Source organism: Tyto alba, unplaced genomic scaffold (genome assembly GCF_018691265.1).
Source record: "Tyto alba isolate M040663 unplaced genomic scaffold, T.alba_DEE_v4.0 Super-Scaffold_40, whole genome shotgun sequence".
Lineage (NCBI taxonomy): Eukaryota > Metazoa > Chordata > Aves > Strigiformes > Tytonidae > Tyto > Tyto alba.
Window position 1 is genome coordinate 18,416,406 of NW_024881316.1, and position 22,552 is coordinate 18,438,957.

Here is a 22,552-nt window from a genome sequence, read left to right on the forward strand (position 1 = left end):
AAGCATTTGACCCTGTCCCACACAACTCCCTTGTCTCTAAATTGGAGAAACATGGCTCTGATGGATGGACCACCTTGTGGATAAGAAATTGGCTGGGTGATTGCACTCAAATTGTTATTACTCTTCGGAATTACTCTTGTGAGACCCCACCTGCAGTGCTGTGTCCAGCTCTGGGGCCCTCCAGCATCAGAAGGACGTGGACCTGCACGAGTGGGCCCAGAGGAGGCCACGAAGATGATCAGCAGGCTGGAGCATCTCTCCTGTGAGGACAGGCTGAGGGAGTTGGGGTTGTTCAGCCTAGAGAAGGCTCCAGGGTGACCTTCTAGCAGCCTTCCAGTACTTAAAGGTGCCCTACAGGAAAGATGGGGGCGAACTCTTTATTGGAGAGTGTAGGGATAGGAAAAGTGGTAATGGCTTTAAGGTGAAAGAGGGTAGATTTTGGTTAGACATAAGGCAGAAATTCTTCACTGCGAGGGTGGTGAGACACTGGCCCAGGGTGCCCAGAGCAGCTGTGGCTGCCCCCTCCCTGGAAGGGTTCAAGGCCAGGTTGGACGGGGCTTTGAGCAACCTGGTCTAGTGGAAGGTGTCCCTGCCCATGGCGGGGGGGTTGGAGCTAGATGATCTTTAAGGTCCCTTCCAACCCAAACCATTCTGTGATTCTAAGCACTGATGTCCTCGCAGGTGGCTGTAGTTTTGATGAATGGTATCTCAGTTCATGAACTGCAAAGCTTTCAGCACTTTTAAGAGACTACATAAATGTTTAAACAGATAAAGAAATCCAAGCCCTTATATATCTCTGTGTACATCATCCCGACTGCCAACATCACATCACTATACTTGCCTTTATACTTGCATAGCATAAATAGCATTAAAGATCAGGTGCACAGGGAGCAAATAACAGCTCCAAAATTTGAGTTGCAGCGTCAGGTTTATTTACATAACATCCTTCAAACAATTAATCAGAAGCATGACAGAAACAAGAAGCTTTACAACAAATCCAGGTGAGATTTTTCTGTACATTGTATTTCTCAACCACCAGAAATATTTTATTGCCAATACACATTTATACATTAAAAATCTATACAACGTCCTTTTCTCTCCCAGTCTCCGAAACGTGTAGGCTCAGGGCCTCTAGGTCCACCCCTCTCTTTTGTAGCAGGATTGATTCCATCAGGGAATTCTAAAATGACAGGGAATGTTCATTAAAAGGCCTGTAATGTTGACAAACATAAAGATGTCACCATCTACTATGTTTGCCTCCTAATTTCATTTTCAAAATCAATTCTCTTTTGTTTTTAAAGGCGACCTTGCTTTAAGCATTTCCCAGAGTCATACAAAAGTAATTTTAGGGAGTTTGACTACAGTCAGTGAAACAAATGATCATATTCAGTTATGCAAATAAAAAAAGCAACTCAATGTCCAAAGGCACTAAAGCACCACAGTTTCTCATAAATTCATAGTGAGAACTTGCGTCACTCAGGTATGCTGTACATATGTTCACTACGTCTAAAACACCAAGTCACTTCCTGTGTTTGTTTAGGTCTCTAATTTTAAGCACTCTGGTTTTAATTTTAGCTTGAATTTTAGTCAAGATTCTACTCTTCTTGCATTTAAAACACCATGCTTTCATGGATGCTGGCATGTTTTTCATGAAATAGCATGTTGATATTTACCAACGTCAGACTACATACCACACTCATAGGAGGTATTATAAAATCCTAAATAGTTAAAATTAGACTTTTTGCCTTCTAAAACTTAACCTGAGCTTGCCAAGTCACTGTGATGCCCCGTCAGGAGAAGGAGACTCTTTGTAAGTGGGATATGAGCCGGACTTTCAGATCTCTCTGGTAAGTGACGCGCTATGCTTACACATTAGCAGTGCTGCTTCTATTCCCTAGCACCCTACCAGGTAATGCCACCTCCCCGAGCACAACAGAGCTTTCTGCACCTCACCGTCAACACCCTTATGCCACTCGGTGCTCCCTTACTTGGGGCTGTCTCTTAAGAGCAGTAACTCAGGCCAGCCATGCTGCACAAAGCCATCCCACTAAGCACTGGAAAGCCATGAAGTACTTTTTGGCACAGCATCATCCTAAATGAATGTTTTCTCATCCTGCACTAGCCTGCAGGGCTCCCTGAAGTTCACTGTACCTCTCACATCCCCTTCCCACACTGCTTCTCCAGAGCCTCACACACGTGTAACTCGGGGCTCGCTCAGTTGTACCCCTAACTGAGCCCTGGTGGGCAACACAAGTAATGAGGAGCAAGGTTGAAAATGAGAAAAGACACCAACAGAAATCCTGGAGAGCAGACAAAAAGGACAGTGATGTAGGGAGATTCATGTAGCTACAGGCTATACATGATGACATACTGGGATGCCTGTTTCAAAAGTCATGCAGATCAGGATAGGAAATGTCAGTATTTGAGCACATCTGGCAGTTACCAGGAGCACAAATGCATCTAATATTATTTTGTAGATGTCACCATGCCAATATCCAAGCACTACCGATGTGCTGACAGTTGATGCAGAAGCTCAAGACTTCTTCATGATAGCTACACAGCAGTGGGAATTCAAATAGCCAGCTTAAACCCGTTACGTTTTTTCCTGGTAAGACAATGGGCAGTCAACATTCTAATAAACTTCTGTTGGTGTTACATGTAAAAAATATACAGGTACAATGAAATTTAAAGCCAAAAGAAACCTTGAGTTTTGCTCTAAACCTAGAACACCTAAGCAAAAAGAAAAAGATAATGATTATGCATTTGTTTTAAATGAAGCAGTGATGGAATTTATTTTCTTGGGAATAAAAGGACAAGAATTAAATAGTTGCTTGAACAGTAACTCCAAACCATGAATCAGTTCTCAAATGAGTCACAATCTGAAATTGTTTGCAACCGTTTTGGAGATGATACTATAATTTTTCAGTCACTTTGTCAGCTGGATATTCATAGTAATCTATCAATATATTAAGAAAGCTTGTCCTAGAGGTGTCGAAATAGACAAACATGGGTTATCACTACCTGTAAACACTAGCAGAACATCACACTACAGTGAATAAGATAAAGCCTGACTAGCACTTGTAGTTAAGGGAAGATGGATAATTAAAAAGAAGGAAGAGATTCTGTCTTTCTCCTCTCTGAGATAAAGCTGTGGTCAGCAGTGACATATCTCTGCCTCAATCTTGTCAGGTTCTCCAAATGCAGCCCCACTAAGGTCACTGGAATGCAACGCAAAGAGCAGTTCCTTAGATCTCCCTGGACCCCACTGAGTGGCTCAGTAAATTCAGTATCTGCTGTTGCTTTTCAAAACACTACCTGCAAGACTGACCACAAAATACAGCATGAATCACAAGTTTTTTCTGGACTAAGAAACAGAAGAGGCTTTTTGGATAATAAAATGTAGCTGGTGCTCTCATGAGTTACCACCATTTACAGCTGTACTATAATAGACCAATACCAGCTACATTTCTCAGAATCATCCAATGGTTTACAGTGGAAGGGACCTCTGGCAGACATCTGGCCCCAAACCTGCTCCAAGCAAGGCTGTAGTTAGGTCAGGACAGCCAGGCAAATCTGAGTATCTCCAAGAGGAAAGGGATCACAGATTCTCTGGGTGACTCATTACAATGTTTGACCACCCTTGTTCTAAAGACTTTTTCCCCTTGTACACCATTTGCCACAAATTGTGCCTGCTGCCCTTTCTCTGTTTTTTTCAGAACCATTAAGCTCAGAAAGTGATTCTGAAGGGTGCTGAATGCCTACCCCTCTTCTTAAACTGATCTCAGCACTGCATCTCAGGGGCTTGCCTTTAAAAAATGGCTTTCAATTTCTGAAAAACATGACTTACTCTCCAGGGGTTCCCTTTCTATACTGGACTCCTCTGGTTCATCAAATCGACCTACTGGTAACTTCGGTTTCTTAAGTGACTGCTTAGCAGGTTCAGATCTTCCTCCTGTCTTAGAGCTGGTGCTCCTCAGAAAGCTGCAAAGCAGAGACGACCCTATTAAACAAACAGACACGTGTAGCATAAATGTGAGTATTTAATACTGAGCAGCTCCATGATTGTTCAGAACATCTCTGGAAAATCCTCAATTCAGAAACTAGGGAGCAGAGGACAGGAAAACAAACTCCACACATTAGCTTAACATACAACTCACGAACACCTAAGAAATCAGCACAGATAATTATTTTTGGCCCTGGAAACATATGCAGGCAAAACTGTGTTAGTTGTATAACTCAGTTCACATAAACAGTGTTATTTTAAACTGTTTGAACTTATCTTCACTGTTATCTCCCTGTATTTTAGACTCTAAATAGTAATTACGCTGGCAGAGACCAGTACATTCTGTTTTCCTGGAGAAGTCCTAACCTCCCCCAGGAAGCCTGCTGATTTCCAGGTCTTGGCTCATTTCCAGCAGCTTTTGAGTCAGAAAGAGCTTCTGCTTTCCCAAAGAAATGTTTTAAAAAATAAAACATTGTTCCCTTAGTAACAGGTTTTCCAGAATGTTGGTAGAGAATAGTTGGGCTTCCCTTATGATGGTAAAATAATTCAGCTGGTGGTCAAAAGCAGGACAAACTACGAGCACATTTAAGTTCAATTATGTAACAGTATGCAAATGCTTTAATTACAAGCATAAACTTTTTTCATTTAAAGTTCTACTAACATTTTTTAAAATGTAAACGTAGGAGAAAGCCTATTAATATCTATATCTAAAGTTCTCTCAAGTAGTATAAAAACCAAGGTGCACAGATATCCTAAATCATAAATAATCCAGGAGTCAGAAACAAGTCAAAAATTACTTAGGAAGATCTCTCAAAATGACTGATATTTCTGCATTTGCTTAAGAAGACAAATGTCCACAGTGAGCACAGACTACCCTCCCAAAATATTTTAGCTATGGACATGTGTCTAAAGCAGCTCTGACTTTTCTTAAGAAGGAAGATTCAAACAGAAATCCCCCCTTGAAAGAACTATTATTCTACCTTGATGAAGAGACTGTATCGGGAAACCCTCTTAAGCAGTGTGGCTTTGACTCACCTAAATATACACCAACCAACAATCCACCTGTATTCCCAGAATCAGCATATTCATTCATCTTAAAATACCACAGCCTTAAGATTAAACCCTACAGTCACATGAACTGTATTATGCCTGCCAACTGTTCTCAATGCCCCAAAGGTATATTTTTTTTCTTTTTAAGCAAGGCATAACGGTCTATGAACAGCGAAGAATCTAATCTTTCTGTAAACGTTAGATCTTTCTACTCCTGCAGAGCATCCTGTCATTCTTCAGCAAGCTGAAAGAGAACATAGCTAGAAAACGAAATTAAAACTAATATTCTAGCCCAAATTGAAATAAAAATCAGACTGAGGTACTTATGTGAAATTAATGATCTCAGTCAGGAGAAAAGAGGCAAAATACATTTTCGTATTTGCAATACTTGATATTATTGACCAAAATATATTCCTCTTGACACAGAGGTGACAGAAGCTCAACATTAAGTACCTCTGAAAAAGATGAGATGAATAATCAGCTTTGTCAGTAAACCACATTCTACAAACTGATCTTTGACTCCCTCATCCTTTACAGGCAGTCACAGCACCATCCAATTTATTAATTATATAGCTGAAAATCTCAAGTTGCTGCACTGCCAACATCCACAATACCCAGTCTTTTGAAGTGGCCCAGAGACAGTGATTTATCATAACAAAGCCATTCATGCAGTGGGAGCTGGGCAGTCACCGGGAGGCTTGGAGGACAGGAGCATCAGGCAAGTCTTGCCAGGAATCTAATGGCCAGATAGAGCCTGGAGGACCCACAAACATCTAACATCCTTTTTTTTTGTCTCCCCAGCTCTTCTACCAACATATACTGTACTGGTCTGTTTCAAGAACAGTCCTATCAATAGCATAAAAGAAATCTCAACTTTTGATGGGGAAGGGGTCTGACCTGCAGGCCAATGGAACAGCCTAAGCTAGGCGTGCGTGTGGGACGTACAGTTATTCAGGCTACTTTATTTGTCCTCCAGCCTAGATTTCTCCATGAACAAATCACGTGAATTTCCTCAAAGGTCACAGTCCAGTAACTTCCAACGCCACAGTAAGTTCCCTCCAGCTAATCTACGACCATTAAACCGCGACTTTTTAGTACTGTTTAAAAGTTCGAAGCAACGACAGGAACTGAAAACCTCCGGAAAGGATAGTGAGGCCTGAGAACGGTAGGTTTGCAATATAAGGGAGAATATTAATCTCTACAGGCAAAAGAAGAAAAAAGTCAGGAAACCTGTAACGAAATGCGGGAGGGGAAAAGCTGTGACACCCCGCCGCCTCTAACAGATGCCGCGGGCAGAGAAGGCGGAGGGGGGGGCCGGGGGGTGGGTCACCCGTCGCCATCTTGGGCACCCTTCGGCAACCCCAGCGCCGGCCAGGAACCGCCCCTTCCCTCCCTCGCTCGCTCGCAACCCGGCCCCGCCGCGTGAGGAAGGGGAGGAGAAGCTGGGGAGCCCCTCAGCAGCAAAGCCAAGTCCCTCCCGCCCCGCGCCCGGCTTCTTACTCGCTGCCCCGGGCGCGCCGCGCAGCAGCCGCGGCGGCAGAACCAGAGCCAGAGCCACGGCCATGGCCCCGCCGAGCCGGCACCCGCTGCGGCGCATGCGCACGGCGCAGGCGGGGAGGCCGCGCGAGCCCCGCCCCCGCGAGCCCCGCCTGAGGGGGGAGAGGCGGGAAACGCGTTTCCACGCGGGGCGGCCCCCACCGGCCGTCACGCCGCCTTTGGTTAAGTAAATCTGGGAAAGCGAACGGCAGCCACGCTCCGCTGAGCTTATTGCACTGCGTCTGGCACTGCCTGCACACCGAAAGCGATTGAATTTAACCGCCTTACGGGCGACATTTTCTCGGTCAGCTTTTTATAACATGGTTAATTGGACATTAGAGGCCAAACCATGGGAAATCACTTTATTCTAACAGCAAGATGCCGGGCCTCTAGACCAGAGACAATAAAAGAGGAAGAGTGGTGGCTCGTGCAGGAAAAAAAAAAAAAAAAAAACAAAACAAAAAAAAACCCCAAAACTCTTCTGCCCCAAAGCAGCAAGTAAAAAACCCCCAGATCAATGTTCCTAAACATCTTAACACAATCCATGAAAAATCATGCTTATGTGCAATCTCAAAGGGTAAGGGTGAAATAGCAATGTAAAATTGATTAGGCACTGTTCTTCCACCTGAAATTAGCTGAGGTCTTAAAACCATCTTTTTTTTTTTTCCCTAGTCTTCATTTATTGTATTGCTGTAAAAATGCAAAATTCAATTTTAACTTGTAAATAATGTATTTCTAGATCTCGTGGCTGAGGAAGTAATAAATCTGAACATCAATAAATAAAAATGTAGCTCATGCCACAGGAGTTTTCTACTTTGTGATTAAATGCAATGTTCTCTTTTTTTTGTTTTCCTCCCTCTGTTTACTGATCATTTATCTCTTACACTGTAGCTTCCCTTGCAAGGAGGACTCAAACAACACTGTGTTTTGCTTTGCTGTTCTAAAAAGCAGGGAATAAAAGACTTGGTGCTAGCACAAACTCCAGCAGGTCAGTGCAGATGACCTGAATGTAAACTGGCCATGGGGGCCATCTGGAAAGCACCACAACCAGCACTGCCCCAGGCAGCAAGCATGATGATTCTGCCCGAAGGTCTCCCCCTCTTCCTCTCTGACCATGTCAAGAAGCTCGGTTAGCTGAACACCACACCTGGTCAGGGCTCTCTGCAAATAAGACTGGCTTGGAAGGAAGGGTGTTCTGTGGTTGGAGAGTATGTTTTCCGTCAACATGCAATCTCTTGGCTCTGCTGCAAAGCCTGGTGATTTCCACAGTAGAACATGAACTCTTTCCCCAAATTAGTAGCAATTTGTAGATCTATAGGCTCAGAAAGTTTAAATTTTGATGGAAGATTCAAATACAAACCAAGGAACTAATTTATATATACTACATGCAAACAAAAGTTCAGACACTATCTCATTTTATGCAGTGACATCCTAATAATACTGCTGAGAGCTTCGTGAAATAACAGTAGCAGCTTACTGCCCTCAGGGAACAAGAGACTGACAGCTTTCTAAAGGAATGTTAAAACCTTAATTTTTATGTCTCATTCTGTAAGCAGCGTAATTCTCTTTCAAGCAGCTGTAGGATACCTGCATGAAGGAGAGGTCACTGTCACTACAGGACGATGAAGCCCCGATTCAAACAGAAGAGGGGTGGGATGGAGCACTTTATAGCTGCTGCTGCATCAGATGACATTGAATTAGGTATGTAAGAGTCCGTATTTCCATCTAGTAAACAGAAAGCAGAAATATGCGGGAGTAGGGCGAGAATGACATGCAACACATACACAGCTGTCCCAAACACTGCATGTTCAGAGAACAACTTAAAGTGTACCATACAGTCTGTAAGTGCACATATGAACTTCATATGCTCCAAGGACACGTTGGGGTCACCACATCACTCACTGCGGCACATGCCTTAGGGACATCAAGATGTCAAACAGCTCCCACAAAAGCTACAGTACTGAGAGGGCTACCAGACCACATATGGACTGCACTGGGCAATACAAATTAGGGGAGATAAAACGAATTTAATGTTCTCTTCACTTGCCTTGTTCTTTGATAAACTTACATGCAAATATCACATGATTTCCTGCACCATCCATTTTCCTCAAAGAACAAACCAAATTCAAGACTCCTTAAATGGATGGGCTCTACTATAAACAAGCAAAGCAAACAAATTAAAAAAAAAAAAAAAAAAGGAAGGAAGTGGCTATTCCTGGCAGGATATTTTTGCTTTGCTCATCACAAAAGCATGCTTTACACTTTGGATTTCCATAGAGACTCAGCAAAACAGACATTTTTCAATAGTGACCAAAAAATCAGAATATTTATGTACTTGGAGTAGTTTAACATCATCATTGTGACCCGAACCAAAGAAACTTGTCTAAATGTAGCAGCTCCCTAAACTGATATTCAGAATTTAGCCTCTAGCCAACTACTAAAATACTGTTAAATGACAGCTGAGATGTCACAACATAATTTAAATATTTAGAACTTAGTAGCACCATCATAATGAAAAATTATTAATAAAAGTAGACATTGTTATAGTGGGGAATGTATTAAAGGTATCTTTGTGTCATAAGGAATTACCTAACACAACTCTCATAAAATACTCTTTTAAGTGTGTACATTGCCAAACTCTGGATGCTCATTTGAGCATCTTGTAAGCTATAGAGGAAAAAAAAAATACAAAGACTGTATTATACAACAAACAATATCAAATGCAAAATCACTTCATTATGAACTATTATTGCTATATTAATTTCAAATAATACAAAATTATTAATTATATACAAAAAAGCCTCCCCAGAATTTTGGTAATTAGCAGAACATTTCAGTTTCTTTAATTGCTTTCATTAGAGTAATTTGTTCATTTTATTAACACCAGATGCAATAACACAATGCTAAAAATAAACATGCATTATACAACAAATTACTATTTTTCAAAAAAATGTTCATTACAATTAGTGAATGCACATGTAACTCTTTCCCCCCCACCTTTAGTGAATTATTGTTTGAAACAGAGAAAAGGGAAGGAAGGAGAAACCAAACTTAATGCTGTTCAGCACCAGTAGAAAGTCAATAGACCTTTAACATTCCTGTATATCAAAAACATTTTATCTGTATCACTAAACAGGTAAAGTTTACAATATTGTCCCGTTTGAAGATGTATTTATATTTACAATACTTTGTAGTCAATAAAACATTTTAACAATATTTAAAAATTGCTTAAATTCATAAAAGTATTGCAGAAATTTATAACATTTACTTATTTTACGTACATACAAGGAAGTCCATGTAAAACTGCCCATGTTTGTCTGAAGGACAGAGTAAGGAGCAATTTTAATACAGTTTGAAAAACCCCAATTGTTTGAAGGCAGCTATCATTAAACATTCAAAAATCCTTAGTTGCCATTTGCTTCTGAAAACTGAAGTTCCAGTAATAAAATTGAGTATGTAAACTAACATGTTTTTGAGATCAGTAGAAAATATATTCCCACAGGCGTAACAGATTTAACAATGATGATAATGATTTCGTAGAAAACTGTTAAGCTGTAGTGATATCTGAACAGACAATTAGGTAGTGGTCTTTGCAAGACCCACAGATACAGTATTTTTCAAATATCCAGTATTTTAGCAGCTCATTGTGTTTCCAGTTAAACTTCCTACAGTGCTAAAATACGCCAACTGAACGTGTAAGACTTTATTAGAATTTTAAAATCCAATTTATTTTGGCATCGAAAGCCTCTTGTAAAATCTAGCCAAGTAACATTGACTTCTGCAGTCTAAGAGCCAATAATAAACCAACCAAAAGTACGCACTGTGCTTTAATTTCCAAATAATTAGGTACCCAAAATTAAGAAAAAGTAATAGAAAAGTAAAAAGAACAAAATAAAAAAATATTGCACAGCCACATTACCTAGAAAGTAAAGTTGATGTTAAAAAGCCCTAAGTGTGGATGATATAAATTATCTTCCATATAAAAAGTATAAATATCTCTTAAAATACAGCTGCAGCTATACTTTAATACCACACATTATTTGATTCATCTGTTAATGAGGTAATAACCAAGTCTCTTACAATGCTTTTCTCTACTGAAAATATTTCAGGGCAGCAACAAGAAAGAATTTTTCTAAAAATATTTCTGAATCGAGAACAGCAATGTGTGCAGCTCTCCCTATGAGAGAATCTGCTGTATTGGGTAATGCATTAATTACATTATATCGAACCAAATTACATTCCTTATTTTGAAGAACTGGCAGAAGCAGGTTCTGGATCATTTCAGCATAAATTGGTCCTGAAAGAAAAAGAAAAGTTGTACTGTGTGAACAACCAGAAACAAATACAGATCTTTGACCTTGAAATCAAAATGAATACATTCCAGAATAAAAGAGGTAATGATAGGTGTTATGCTGTTGTTCTGTTAAGATAAAATATACAGGAAATTTAATTTTCCCAGAAATGCTGGAAAAATTTTTTTAAGCTATGCATTTTATTATTTGTGTATTTATAATGAGAATGTGCTCACCAGTATTAATTTATTACACTGTGTAAAAGGCATTTATTTGTCAATATATAATGCTAGAATGCAATTGTGCTAGGATGTCTCAACAGTAAATACAACAACCAACCATCACTGAAAATAGGAAAACCACCTTTTCTTTCAGCACTAGTATTAAGCTTCCACAAAACACAGCTCACAGGCTCAATGCTACAACTGGATGGCCTCAAAGCTATTTGTCCTCCCTACTCATGGAGTAACACATCAGGGGCTATTGTCCATCCCATCTAACTTTCAGCAAAGTCTAAAAGCTATAAATTCACTCAGTCTCATCTCCTTCTGCATGTAACAGAACAGGACAGATCCAGAAAGCGATTCCAGCTCCCATGTGGATTTTCTCTCCATTTTCACTCCAAAATAAGCGCAGAGTGTCTAAACACTTAACTGAGGTGCCTCAGTTAAGCACCCACAATTAAATGGGACGAATCTGAGACCTATAAGGTTTAACTGGAGTGGTCTGTTTGTTTTGCAGGGTGTTTATTACCTGATTGTTTATCCTTTAAAGCTGTTTTACACATCTCAATGCGAGCGGAGTGGTAAGGAACATAACGATCCTGCAGAGATCCTACTAACACAATGTTTTTGAAGTAATGAAGACCTATAGGAAAAGAGAAAAAGGGATCTGTTACAACAAATCCCTTGACAATTACTGCAGAATAATTAAACTTTTAACAACTGAAATCTGGCACCAATTTATTACAAGAACTTACACAAAAAGGCAGAAAAATCAATTACAATAGGTAGAGCTACAGAATAATGAGATGTTGGGTACCTGCCTTTCCCCTGTGCATATTTTAATACATATGAGCTTGACCCAATTGTCATGCTTCCCATTTAAAGAGTGTGGTTCAAACCTGTCTTTCTTCTTATCAAAACAAAGTGGTCAGCTTCTGGCTGACAGAAGGGAATAAAGCCTCCGCGTTGCTTCAAGAAACCTAAACATGGATGGTGCCTTGTCTTCACTGATGTTTCAGTCAACAGCGTAGTGGCATCAGGATTAATGCCTGGAATCAGCAAGTACATCCCACAGCCCACCTCATGCAGGTGCCTCTGCAAGGCACTGCCTCGCTGTAAGGTTTGGACAGCTCGCACACAGGTGCGGTGTCCACCTAACACAATTCCTCAAATATAATTAAATCTTTATAATTAAACCCAGAGTTCCTACTTCTTGGACAAGCACTCGAATAGTAAGATGATGCAAAGGTAGGAACCCCCAGTAATGATGGAGTTACAGTCCTTACGACATTTAATTGTTACATTTTCTCTAAAAAGCTTTCTGGTGCTGCCCATATGCTTTAGGTCACATACAACGGAGAATTTCAGGAAAATAGGTTGCCTTTGCCTTAAATCAGACCTTTCTGAATATCATAGCCCTCTCCAGTCAAATACAAAGGCAACTGTCAGGCAAAACCAAAAAATGCTCAAACAGTTTAGGTGTATGTAAAGGTACGCTATACTGAAAAGCAGCCTGAATGGCTCTCTGGGAATCTCCTAAGTGTTAGGTGCCTACATCTTATCATTGGTAGATCTGATCCAACTCTACTTGCACCAGTGCTAATGAGTCTTGCACTGGTGCTATTAGCTTGACTCTTAATTTCTGGAGAATAATGATCCTGTAACTGTTAGTTTTTAATTCACAAAACGTAGATAGTCCATTCTGCAAATTATAGAAATACTGCAAATTCACTTTTCAAAGATGCTTCTTAGAATCTGCAGCAAACATCTCCTATGTCAAGGTCCAACAAATCAAACTTCTTTCATTAAAAAAAGGAGATTTGATCATGTAAGAAAAAAGACATTATTTGCTATCTGCTTTTCAGAGGCTATACTGCCAGGACAAATCTCTGGTTCTAGTTTTCCAGTCAGACTGAATTTATACTAAGTATTAACACATATGAGTTCCTAAAGCTGTCAATGGAGCCAAAAGTGAAAAATCCTTCCTGTTTTTCAGAGGTCGTTTCCTAATTTTCAGTATTTTGTACACTCCATGGGATGAAGACATCTCCAAACCAAGTCAGTTACAGAAACAATGCTGAACATTAGCATGTGAAAATGTAAATGTATCTTCCCAGATTTCACAGAAAATGGGAAAAAAAAAATAATTCTGTAAATCTATAAAACTATACAGAAAATGCATCCAAACTAGATCCTGATTCCATTCCTCTTCAAACAGGAAATCTGTATGGTTCTTTTTTTGCATGTGCCCACTGAAAAACAACACTGTCTCAAAAGATCAGCTAAATCACTTGAGTCTTTTATTTGACATCTGATGAAAAACGACTGTATCAAATCTTACATGAAGATGCAGATGCCAGCTTCAAAACTTTGTAGTTAATTGAAAAGAATGCATTTGGAATAAATCAAGGATAGGAATTCTCTGCAGGCTGGTCTGTAAGTTTTGCAAATTCCTTGGGAGTCTATCTATCTGGTATGAAGTTTTTTTGATATGCACTTTCCCTAGAGAAATAGCATTAGCATTCATGTAAAAGGTACAAAGAAGTGGACTGCCTAGATATTTTAATCAACCTGAAGAAGGAAGATATATCCTGGGGAATCTTTAGAATACCATCAGTTTACATCAATCAAATTTAAATAGAGTCTCTTCATCCTCACATGAGATGTAATACAAACAAGAAAACCCGCAAAAAAACAGGCTTAGGACATCACAGTCTAATAAATCACGCATTCCCCCTCTGGTCACAGTGACTCAGTTTTATGCTTTATATTCTGGTTCATAAAAATAATGTCTTGGGCTTCCCTTCATTTTAAGCACAATAAATATCAGGAATGTTTCAATATGAGAAAGTGTTTGAGGGAACTCTTCAGTAGGAGCAAAGGCAGCATATAAGGTATTTCATAAACATGAGTTTTCTAGTTTAACTATTCTTGGGTGGTTTTTCTTTGGAAGGCTCTTTGTGCCTATTTTGAAAAAAGTCCAAATCTTATGTCTTTAAGCTGTTTACTCTGACATGGTTCATGTGATATATATAGACCACATATGACTATATGGATGGGAAAGAGAGGAGTCGAAATGCTCTATATAAATGTGCAGAGCCTAGTAACACCTCGGATTTCAGCAACATGAGGTTACTCAAACCATTTATGAATGAGAAGGAACTGCATGGCATTCAACAGCATCCTTTCTGCTCTCCAGACAGGCTATGGGACTGCTCAGGACATAGGCACAGAATGATCTCTAATATGGAAGAGTGCAGTGCTAAGCTGTGCCTAAATTAAACGTACTTGTGGACAAAGAAGTAACTTATCACAATCTTTCATTTCTGTAGCAGTAAAAACTGGCCCACCAGTCATCTTTACATGTTGTTCTTTCACTTACTTCATAGCCTTTAAGTATATTTTGCCTTTAATTAAATTAAACATTCGGGAATAAACTGTGAACAAGAATACAGCTCAGATAATTCATATGATCCATATCTTTGTATTCCCACACTACACATAATACAAGATCCGTCATGCATACTTTAAGTATTAAAAAAAAAAAAAAAATCTGCTGAATTACGAAACCAACCCTAAAATCTAATTAGGCCAACATTTCCAGATTGTTGTAGTTAGGCAAAAATGCTGGAAGATTAAAACCTAATTCTATTGGAACAAAATACATTTGAACTCATGACATCACATCATCTACTGAATAGTCACACATTTTTGCAGAGTACTATAAAAAACACTGAGGTTGTCATTAATTAAAAAGTACTGACTAAATTTTTCAACAGGATTTGAGATAGCGTGGAAAAGAACAAACCAAGTGAAAGATCACTGCTGAAATAACAAGCCTTGTCCCATATAACAGAATCTTCTTTAGTGTAGTAACGAACCTTTAACAGGCTTTCCAAATTTTTATCTTGATCCTTATCACCTAATGGAACTTCACTCTCCAACTGAATTTAAGCATACACAGAGAGCACAATTTCTGTCTTTTAACAACTGTGTCATTCATGTCCGTTGGTGAATTCTGAACAGCAGCATTAGTCATTATTGAATTAATGGTATCTATAAATTCATGAAAAAATTTTCCAAATAATATGTCAAGTGGAAATATCTGTCTGCAACAGCAGGCATAGAGACCTGGTAACTCATAACTAACTGCAATCCCAGAGGAATAAATTTTTATATACGTTCAGGCACCAGAATCAGATGTTAAGTCTGTCCTCTAGCTATAGCCAACATCCAACTAGGGAATGGGAGATGGAGCCACTGTTACCCCACGGGCTGCTGATACTCTCTGAGACTTGTATGACAAAAAGGATGACAAAATTCCATATGACCACCTTTTAACTAATTCAAAACAAGGCTTTATTTACTTGCAATGGACAATATTCCCTGTTGATACCACAGAGTTCTTGAGCATAATCAAATCAAAACCACTTACAATAAGCTTTTAAAAAAATAAAAAGTACAACAATCTGATTCCATTAGTAAACTGCCATTTTCCTTATGAATATACTGATCACAGAATCCTACAACAGAGTAATTTTTGCTGGAAGGGACCTTTGGAGATCATCTGATTCTACCCACTTGCTCAAAGTAGGGCCAACTTTGATGTTCGATCAGGTAGCTCAGGGTCATGCCTGGTTGCTTTGACTTGAAGCAAATGTCTCAGTTTTGCTCAGGTACAATACTCACAATGTCTTCTACAACTCTGTTCGTTTACATACTTATTTGGAAATAGGGATCTGGAAGCTTTAAAATAAATGCAGTCCAGAAATATGGACTTCAAAAATTATGCCCTGAAAGGCAGCCATCTCCTGCAGTCGGTCTTCCACAATGCTTTGTGAAGTTAACACATCAGACACAGAGCTAAAATTGTGCCCCAAAAATTCAAGCATTGAGATCCTGAGTCAACTGAGGTCTCATATTAAGACGCCATGATACATAAGCAAGGAAGCTCAGACTTTCAGCTGCAGTCCCACAAGAAGACCGATTAGAGAGCTAGATTTACATCAACTCAAGAGTTTCATGTCTGCTCAAACTCTGCCTTGAAGATTTCCATTAAAGAATTTGGCTCCAGATGCTATAAAACCTATCAGATTCTTCCAACATTGTTGGAACAGAGGTACTAAGGGCTGGGAAGTCTTCCTCTTAGCAGAACTGATTAGATTAGCCTCCCTGTCATGCTACCAACAGGGATGCTATTTCAATTCTAGTCTCATCTTCATCATGAGTTATAAACAGGCGCTCCCTCAAGTCAACAGCTGAAAAACTTCTTCCCTCCACAAAGCCAAAGAGCACCAAGCAAGCTAAGCTGACATTCTGTACATAACAGATATCTCAAAGGAGACATGTCAATCATGCTTATTCACTATTGATCTGCTGTTGACATGGACACAGACGAAAACCAAAACAAACGTCTTTTTCTCCTTTCAGAGATTAGGAAAATGCACATTTTTAAAGGGGAAAGATAAAGCAATAAACAAGCACATCAGAATTCTGCTAATTCTGTGGAAGTATTAAGACATATGAATCCAAGCCTACCTATGTAAGTACAAAAACATCCTGGAAGAGATTACGATGTACAGTCACATTTGTGAACTCTGTGGCAGAAGAGGAACAGAACTGTAGAGCAAACCCGTTGGGTATTAAGAATCCCTCATCCATCATAATGCCCGTTTCCAGGACAGTGTACTTTGGACTAGCTCTAGTCTGGTCCTGTGGATGCAACACGCATTGGCTGCTAAAGCTGATTCATTGTATTGTGGAGTAAACAGTGATCATGAAGAGATTTGCTTCTGAATGCATTCCCGAGTGTTAATGTGGGCATGTTCTGCGGATGAGAAATGGGACTTAAAAAAAGTTCAGAACTAAAGCCGAGGTGGAAAAACTTGGAGGTCTAAAGTTTGTTGCAGGAAGCACTCCCGCCAGTGAGTGAACAATTCATAACTGTGACAGAAAACTGCATTTTGAGGCTTTACAGAAGCCAGTCTCAACAGGCCATGCTTCTGACACACATCATTATTCATTATAGGAGAATGTGTTCTGTCCAAAGTTTTGGAGTCAGTCAACCAAGTCCTTAATTCCAAATGATCAATCACAATTTATAACCAAATTGGAACCTATTTCCAGGGTCTTCAGTTAATGATGTTTCAGGTGACTGACAAGCTCATGTTTCTGCAGGCAAAGACCAACTGATGGAACTGGACTCTGGTTTTAATACTTGTACTGACCAGTGTACTGGCATTCTAAACAAGGTATTCACACAAAAAAGTCTTGTCTGAAACCAAACTGAAGCCAAATGTTACACCTCACTATCGTTCTTAGAGTTCAGAAGGCCAAAACTAGCCTACATATAAGTGAAATTCTTCTCACACTGTTAATTTCTTAACATATACAGCAGGTCTCTGAATCCATCAAGAAAATGATCATAGGAAGTACCATGAACAGGAAAATGCAGATTTGTTGGGTGGCAATGTCTACAAATCAAGAATTAACAGTATTTTCTTGGACTCGCTGAAATCTGTTTATTTTTATGAAAAATGTAAATAAAGAAACAAACAGAATATTCTAATTGAAGGTTGTTTGGCTTTTTTTTTTTTTTAAAAAAAGAGCATTTCTTGTTTATTTTGCACAAAACAAAGTGAATCAGAGAAGCTGGAAGTGCTTGGGACAGTGCTCAAAGTTACACTTGAAAGCATCTTCTGTTCCGCTGGAGCTACTGTCTTTCTGCTTCCGCAAACAAAAATTACAATGTGCTCCAACTGGAATCAATTATGTATTTGAATACACTGATCAAATGCATATCCTTCCTTAACCTCTTAAAAGAAAAAAAAACCTTCTGATTAGTATTATTTTGGTGATGTGCCAGAAAAAGTTGGAATTTTGTAAGCCAGATAATTTTTACATTTGATGTTAGAAAGTAAACAGGAAGGTGCAGTCATTGCTTGTAGAAAACACTTCAGCATAACCAGCAGATTAAGTGGAAACAGAAATCAGGAGCTGTGCAAATTCCAGAACTTGACACTGAATCCCTACATGGTACTATGCTGCACAACTCATTCACACACTGATTTCAGATAATACTTAACTCATTCCCAGTTATCCCTTTGAGGACAGGTCTGTGTAATTACCATTTTGCAAACTGTATGGTAAATGGCAATTGTTCAGTTACAAAAAGTACTCAGTTTTGCTACGGGGAATGAACCATGCTAATGTCTAAAAGCCAAGCAGTTAGAAAACAGGGGACTATATATTTTTTATTTTTGTGTCTAAAAAACTTAACAAATTATTTTAAAAAAACCCTCAATTTGTTGATTCTACTATTTACACGATACATAAAATTTCGTGTATTTTTTAATCTCTGCAACTACAGTTGTGTTTGTATTGAACACATGTCCTTATACCTGGCAACTTGGTGTAATTTCTTGTCACAGTATGAAGTTAACAATAATTTCCAAGACCTCTAGAAATTACTAGACAGATGGTGGCTGCTGAAGACATGACAAACACATTTCCAGGTGGTTCTCAAAGAATTTATGTTCTCAAAGAACATAATTTTAAACACTACCACTAAGAAGCAACATCAGAAAACTATATTTTACACTGGGTTAAAGATGGTAGAAATCCCTCAACTGCCAACATTTAGCGACCAGTGCTTGAAGTAACTTAAAATTCAAGAAATAGCATTAACTCTCTTCATTTTGAACAAATGATCCTATTGCTTTTTGTTCTTTATAAGCAAATATGGTCAGATTTTGCTCCTTATCAGCAATTAACAATGACAATAATTGTAAGAGACAAAAATAGCTCTAACTTACTAGAATTTTGAATGGTCAAGTCCAAAAAAAAAAAAATCCAGATTTTTTTTTTTTTTTAACAACTATCAAATCAAAGGTGGCAAATATTTAAGTCTTAATTTCTTTCCACTACCTGCTATTATTCTCCAAAATAAAGATTTTCATAGGGTAATCTATTACATAGCCTGAAAAATTACTTTGTTTTCATAATTCTTAAACTGGAATATAATGTATAAGTGGGCTTTTTAAGGTTGCTTTAACAACTTAACTTTTTAAGGTCACTCTCTCTGCTTTAACAAACTTGACAGATGGGCAATGAGAGTTGTACTTGACTTCTAAAAAGTATTCCACAACTGTAACACTCTATTAAGTGCACAAAAGCAAAACTAGTTGGCAGACAAACCACATACGACACTATAGAAAAATAGAGACTTAGAAAACCAGACAGTTAATAATTATCATCACTTGTCATTTGCTGTAGTGTATTCAAGCAATCATTTCAAAAGGCATTTACAATTTTAAGAATCAATTCCTACTTATACAACAGAAACAGTTAAAGAGAATTGTTAAAATAATTTATCTGTCATTCTGCCTTGACCAATTAATTGAAAATTAAACTGAAATGTTCCCAGAGTTCACTTGCTAAATCAGCACTAACTGTTTCTCCAATACCAGACCTGAAGAAATTCTGCAAAACCCCCTCTTATTTAGATATATTTCTGGAAGAACAATGCAATGAGCACATTCTATCTACATCATAGATACCTATGTTTCAGTGAACGTATTCCCTTTTAATTTAAGGAGACTAACAACATTAACGACAACAACTTCGTAACACGTTTTGTCACTTAGATGAATCACTATTCCAGCACATAGTTATATTTACCAAGTACAGCATAACATGTTAACTAATTTGCATCAAGTTTTTTTGTCAAATAAAACCCCTGAGTTATTACCAGCTACGTTAAAAACAAACAAACAAAAAATAATGAGATCACAACTAATGGCAATAAGCATCTGCTTGAGTATGAACCATATCTATGTCCCAATTTCAGCTTTTATCTTGGAACTGGATAATGATCATTCACTCCTATCAAAGGATGAAATACAATACACAAATAGCACTGTAGCAGCTGTAACTGTTAGGAAAAACTATTTGTTTCTTACTAGCTGCTTTAAAAAAAAAATCCATCAAAAGATTTTTACAGTAAAGGAAAACTGAGTTAGAGAACTTAAAGAAACCGAAACGAGCAAGTTCTGGATAACCATTCCTTCAGCAAGTAATTCCAGACTGAATTACACCATACAAAGGAAAAGCTGCATGATATAGATGGGAGGGATTTATTAATGATATATTTATCATTTTTGAGTTTCATTTTTCAGTTGCAAAAGTTCTTTTAAAGTCTTAAACTAGTCTTAGATGAGAATGATTGCAAAATTTCTAGTGTTAACCGTTACTGTTCCAGGATTCAGAACAGAGAACAGATATGAGCAAAAATCCCTTGTTTCTGAAGAGCACTAAGCATCACTGTTTATTGGAGCTTCTCTTAAAGAGTAGAAGAGGAGATGCTCAACTGTACTTTCACCTACAGTGACTGATAGAAAGGAGGAACTTCACCCATGTTGGGGTTAAGCAACAAGATGACATGCTTAACGGGTATGTTCTCTGGCAAATTTGAGAACTAGGGCCACAAACCACCCAACAACAATGCAGCTGAGACCTAGACCCTCCAAACATCACCTGCTGGGTCCACGGTCAATTTTAGGGATGATCTGGAAACCAACTAGACCACAGAAGAGTTGAAATAGTAGCAAGGTTTGCTGCCTCAGGGATTTTCCCAGCTGTAAAGCCAGCACCTAAAGCAGATACCACATTAAGCTGCAACAGATGTCTGCATCTCCTCATAGACTCCCATTTTCCTGTAGGATTGGAAGAATCAACAGAAGTTATGAAATCAGGACTATACTTCTCTACAGTGTTGTCAACCTCTTGCATGTAGTCTGGGATAAAGTGGTTTCTGGAAACACTTGTGTTTAGAATCCCTACAGAGAACAGTATGCAAATTCTCTAGATCAAAAATCTGAAGAGAAACTGTACAGTTAGGGGAATCCCAAACTCCTCTTGTTAAACACAGTCAATACTGTATGCCCACTGAATGAACAAAGAGATGGCAGGACAGAAGCATGCCTTGTACAGATATCAAGAGTTAAAGACACCAACACCTACAGTGTACATACAGTATATTAACTCACCCCTCAAAGGAAAACTTTCCTCCTTCTCTTTTAGGGAAGCATAAAGCTTGCTTTTTTTTCTCCTTAAATAAAATTATCAAGCTTTCACATCTCTTTCACCTTCTCCCTCACACCAAGCTCACTGAAGGACCTGGAAACAAGATGATGTATAAGGCTGTGGCCCAAGATACAACTCTTTCCATCTCTTCATTAAGAAGGTAGAAAAAGGAAACTGAGCACTAAGCCTTTTAGGCTCCTTCTACAGATTACAGGCAATAGAGTCTGAAACACGTCACGACTCTTAATGCTATCCAGGTCTTTCCAAAAGCCTGTCATATAGAGGTCTGTCGTAAGAAAACACGTTTCTAAAATAAACAACTATACTCAGATAACACTGTCTCTAGTTATGCTGAGATATATACACATAAAATCAAGGAATACCAAATTCTTTAAAGCCAACTGATTAATTAATCTGATTATAACACAGGTCCCACAGTCTTATCCAGAAGCTTCTCAGAAGCTCGTAACTTCTGTTTAGGATCAAGTATTTATTTTCAAAAGACTGCAAAGCTACACTGAGAGCGCTTCAGTTGATGATCAGGTTGTTCCAATAACTTTTAACTTCACAGTTCATCTTTAAATACTAGTTCAGCCTTAAATATCACCTTATTAGCAAGAAAATCACTTTGTGATACATTTTGAACAGAAGGGGAAAAAAATCCCAAGTTTTTCTAAAAACAGTTTTTGATCAACATTCCTATCTTATCCATGATTTTTATCCTTGCTCCTTATTTTTTTGCTTCTTCCAAGTTCTGTAAGTTTGAACACCTCAAGAGCTAGATGTCAGTCTTTTCCTGCCCATATCTTTGTACCACTTTCCTCTCAACAAAATTGCAGCTGCGACAACCTACAAATATTTTGATGGAGAAATGTGCCCAGATTTTTCACAAAACACCATGAGCATCTGTGGCTCCACAATTACTTGGCTGACACACATTTAGAAATACCTGTCAGATGAAATCTCAGTAACTTTATGATACTTAATGGAAACTATTGCCCAACTGGCACGTTACCCACTGGCAAAACTGGCTCTCAGCCAACAGCTGAAATAAGAATATTCAAACCAGAGAAAATGGTATGAAAGATATTGTATGAATAATCTAATTTGTTTTTTAGCTATTATGCTAAATAGAACTTCTCCTTCCCTTTATCAAAATGAGTTTTTGTTTTCCCTGACTATCTTAATGAGGTAATAAAGACTAGTCAGCAAAAACTTTAAAGAAGAATTTTACATTTATAGAATAGGTAAAACAGACACATAGAAACACGTAATCCTAAAAGAATGTACATGTACTTGGCTCATCATACTGAAATCACTAGTTCCAGTGGCTCGTGAGGAAGCTTATATACACACACACACTG

At 38.5% G+C, this 22,552-nt stretch overlaps 2 protein-coding genes across 6 annotated transcripts in view; both read right to left on the minus strand.

Annotated features, from left to right (window-relative positions):
- Positions 1-909: 909 nt before the first annotated feature.
- On the minus strand, positions 910-6,678 carry SDHAF4 (succinate dehydrogenase complex assembly factor 4). The gene is made up of 3 exons (XM_042803604.1): positions 6,554-6,678; positions 3,848-4,000; positions 910-1,180 (listed from the first exon to the last, which is right to left on the minus strand). Exons 1-3 carry the CDS (start codon positions 6,648-6,650, stop codon positions 1,071-1,073), a joined length of 360 nt encoding a protein of 119 aa, XP_042659538.1. The 5' UTR covers positions 6,651-6,678; the 3' UTR covers positions 910-1,070.
- A 3,617-nt stretch (positions 6,679-10,295) lies between these two features.
- The window catches only part of FAM135A (family with sequence similarity 135 member A), a 91,807-nt gene continuing 79,550 nt past the window's right edge, over positions 10,296-22,552 (minus strand). For all 5 annotated transcript variants that reach the window (XM_042803240.1, XM_042803239.1, XM_042803238.1 and 2 more), the window contains 2 exons: positions 11,635-11,748; positions 10,296-10,886 (listed from right to left, as the gene is read on the minus strand). In XM_042803240.1, the coding sequence (XP_042659174.1) occupies positions 10,681-10,886; positions 11,635-11,748 (320 nt within the window). In that variant the 3' untranslated portion in view covers positions 10,296-10,680. The remainder of the gene's footprint in view (positions 10,887-11,634; positions 11,749-22,552) is intronic.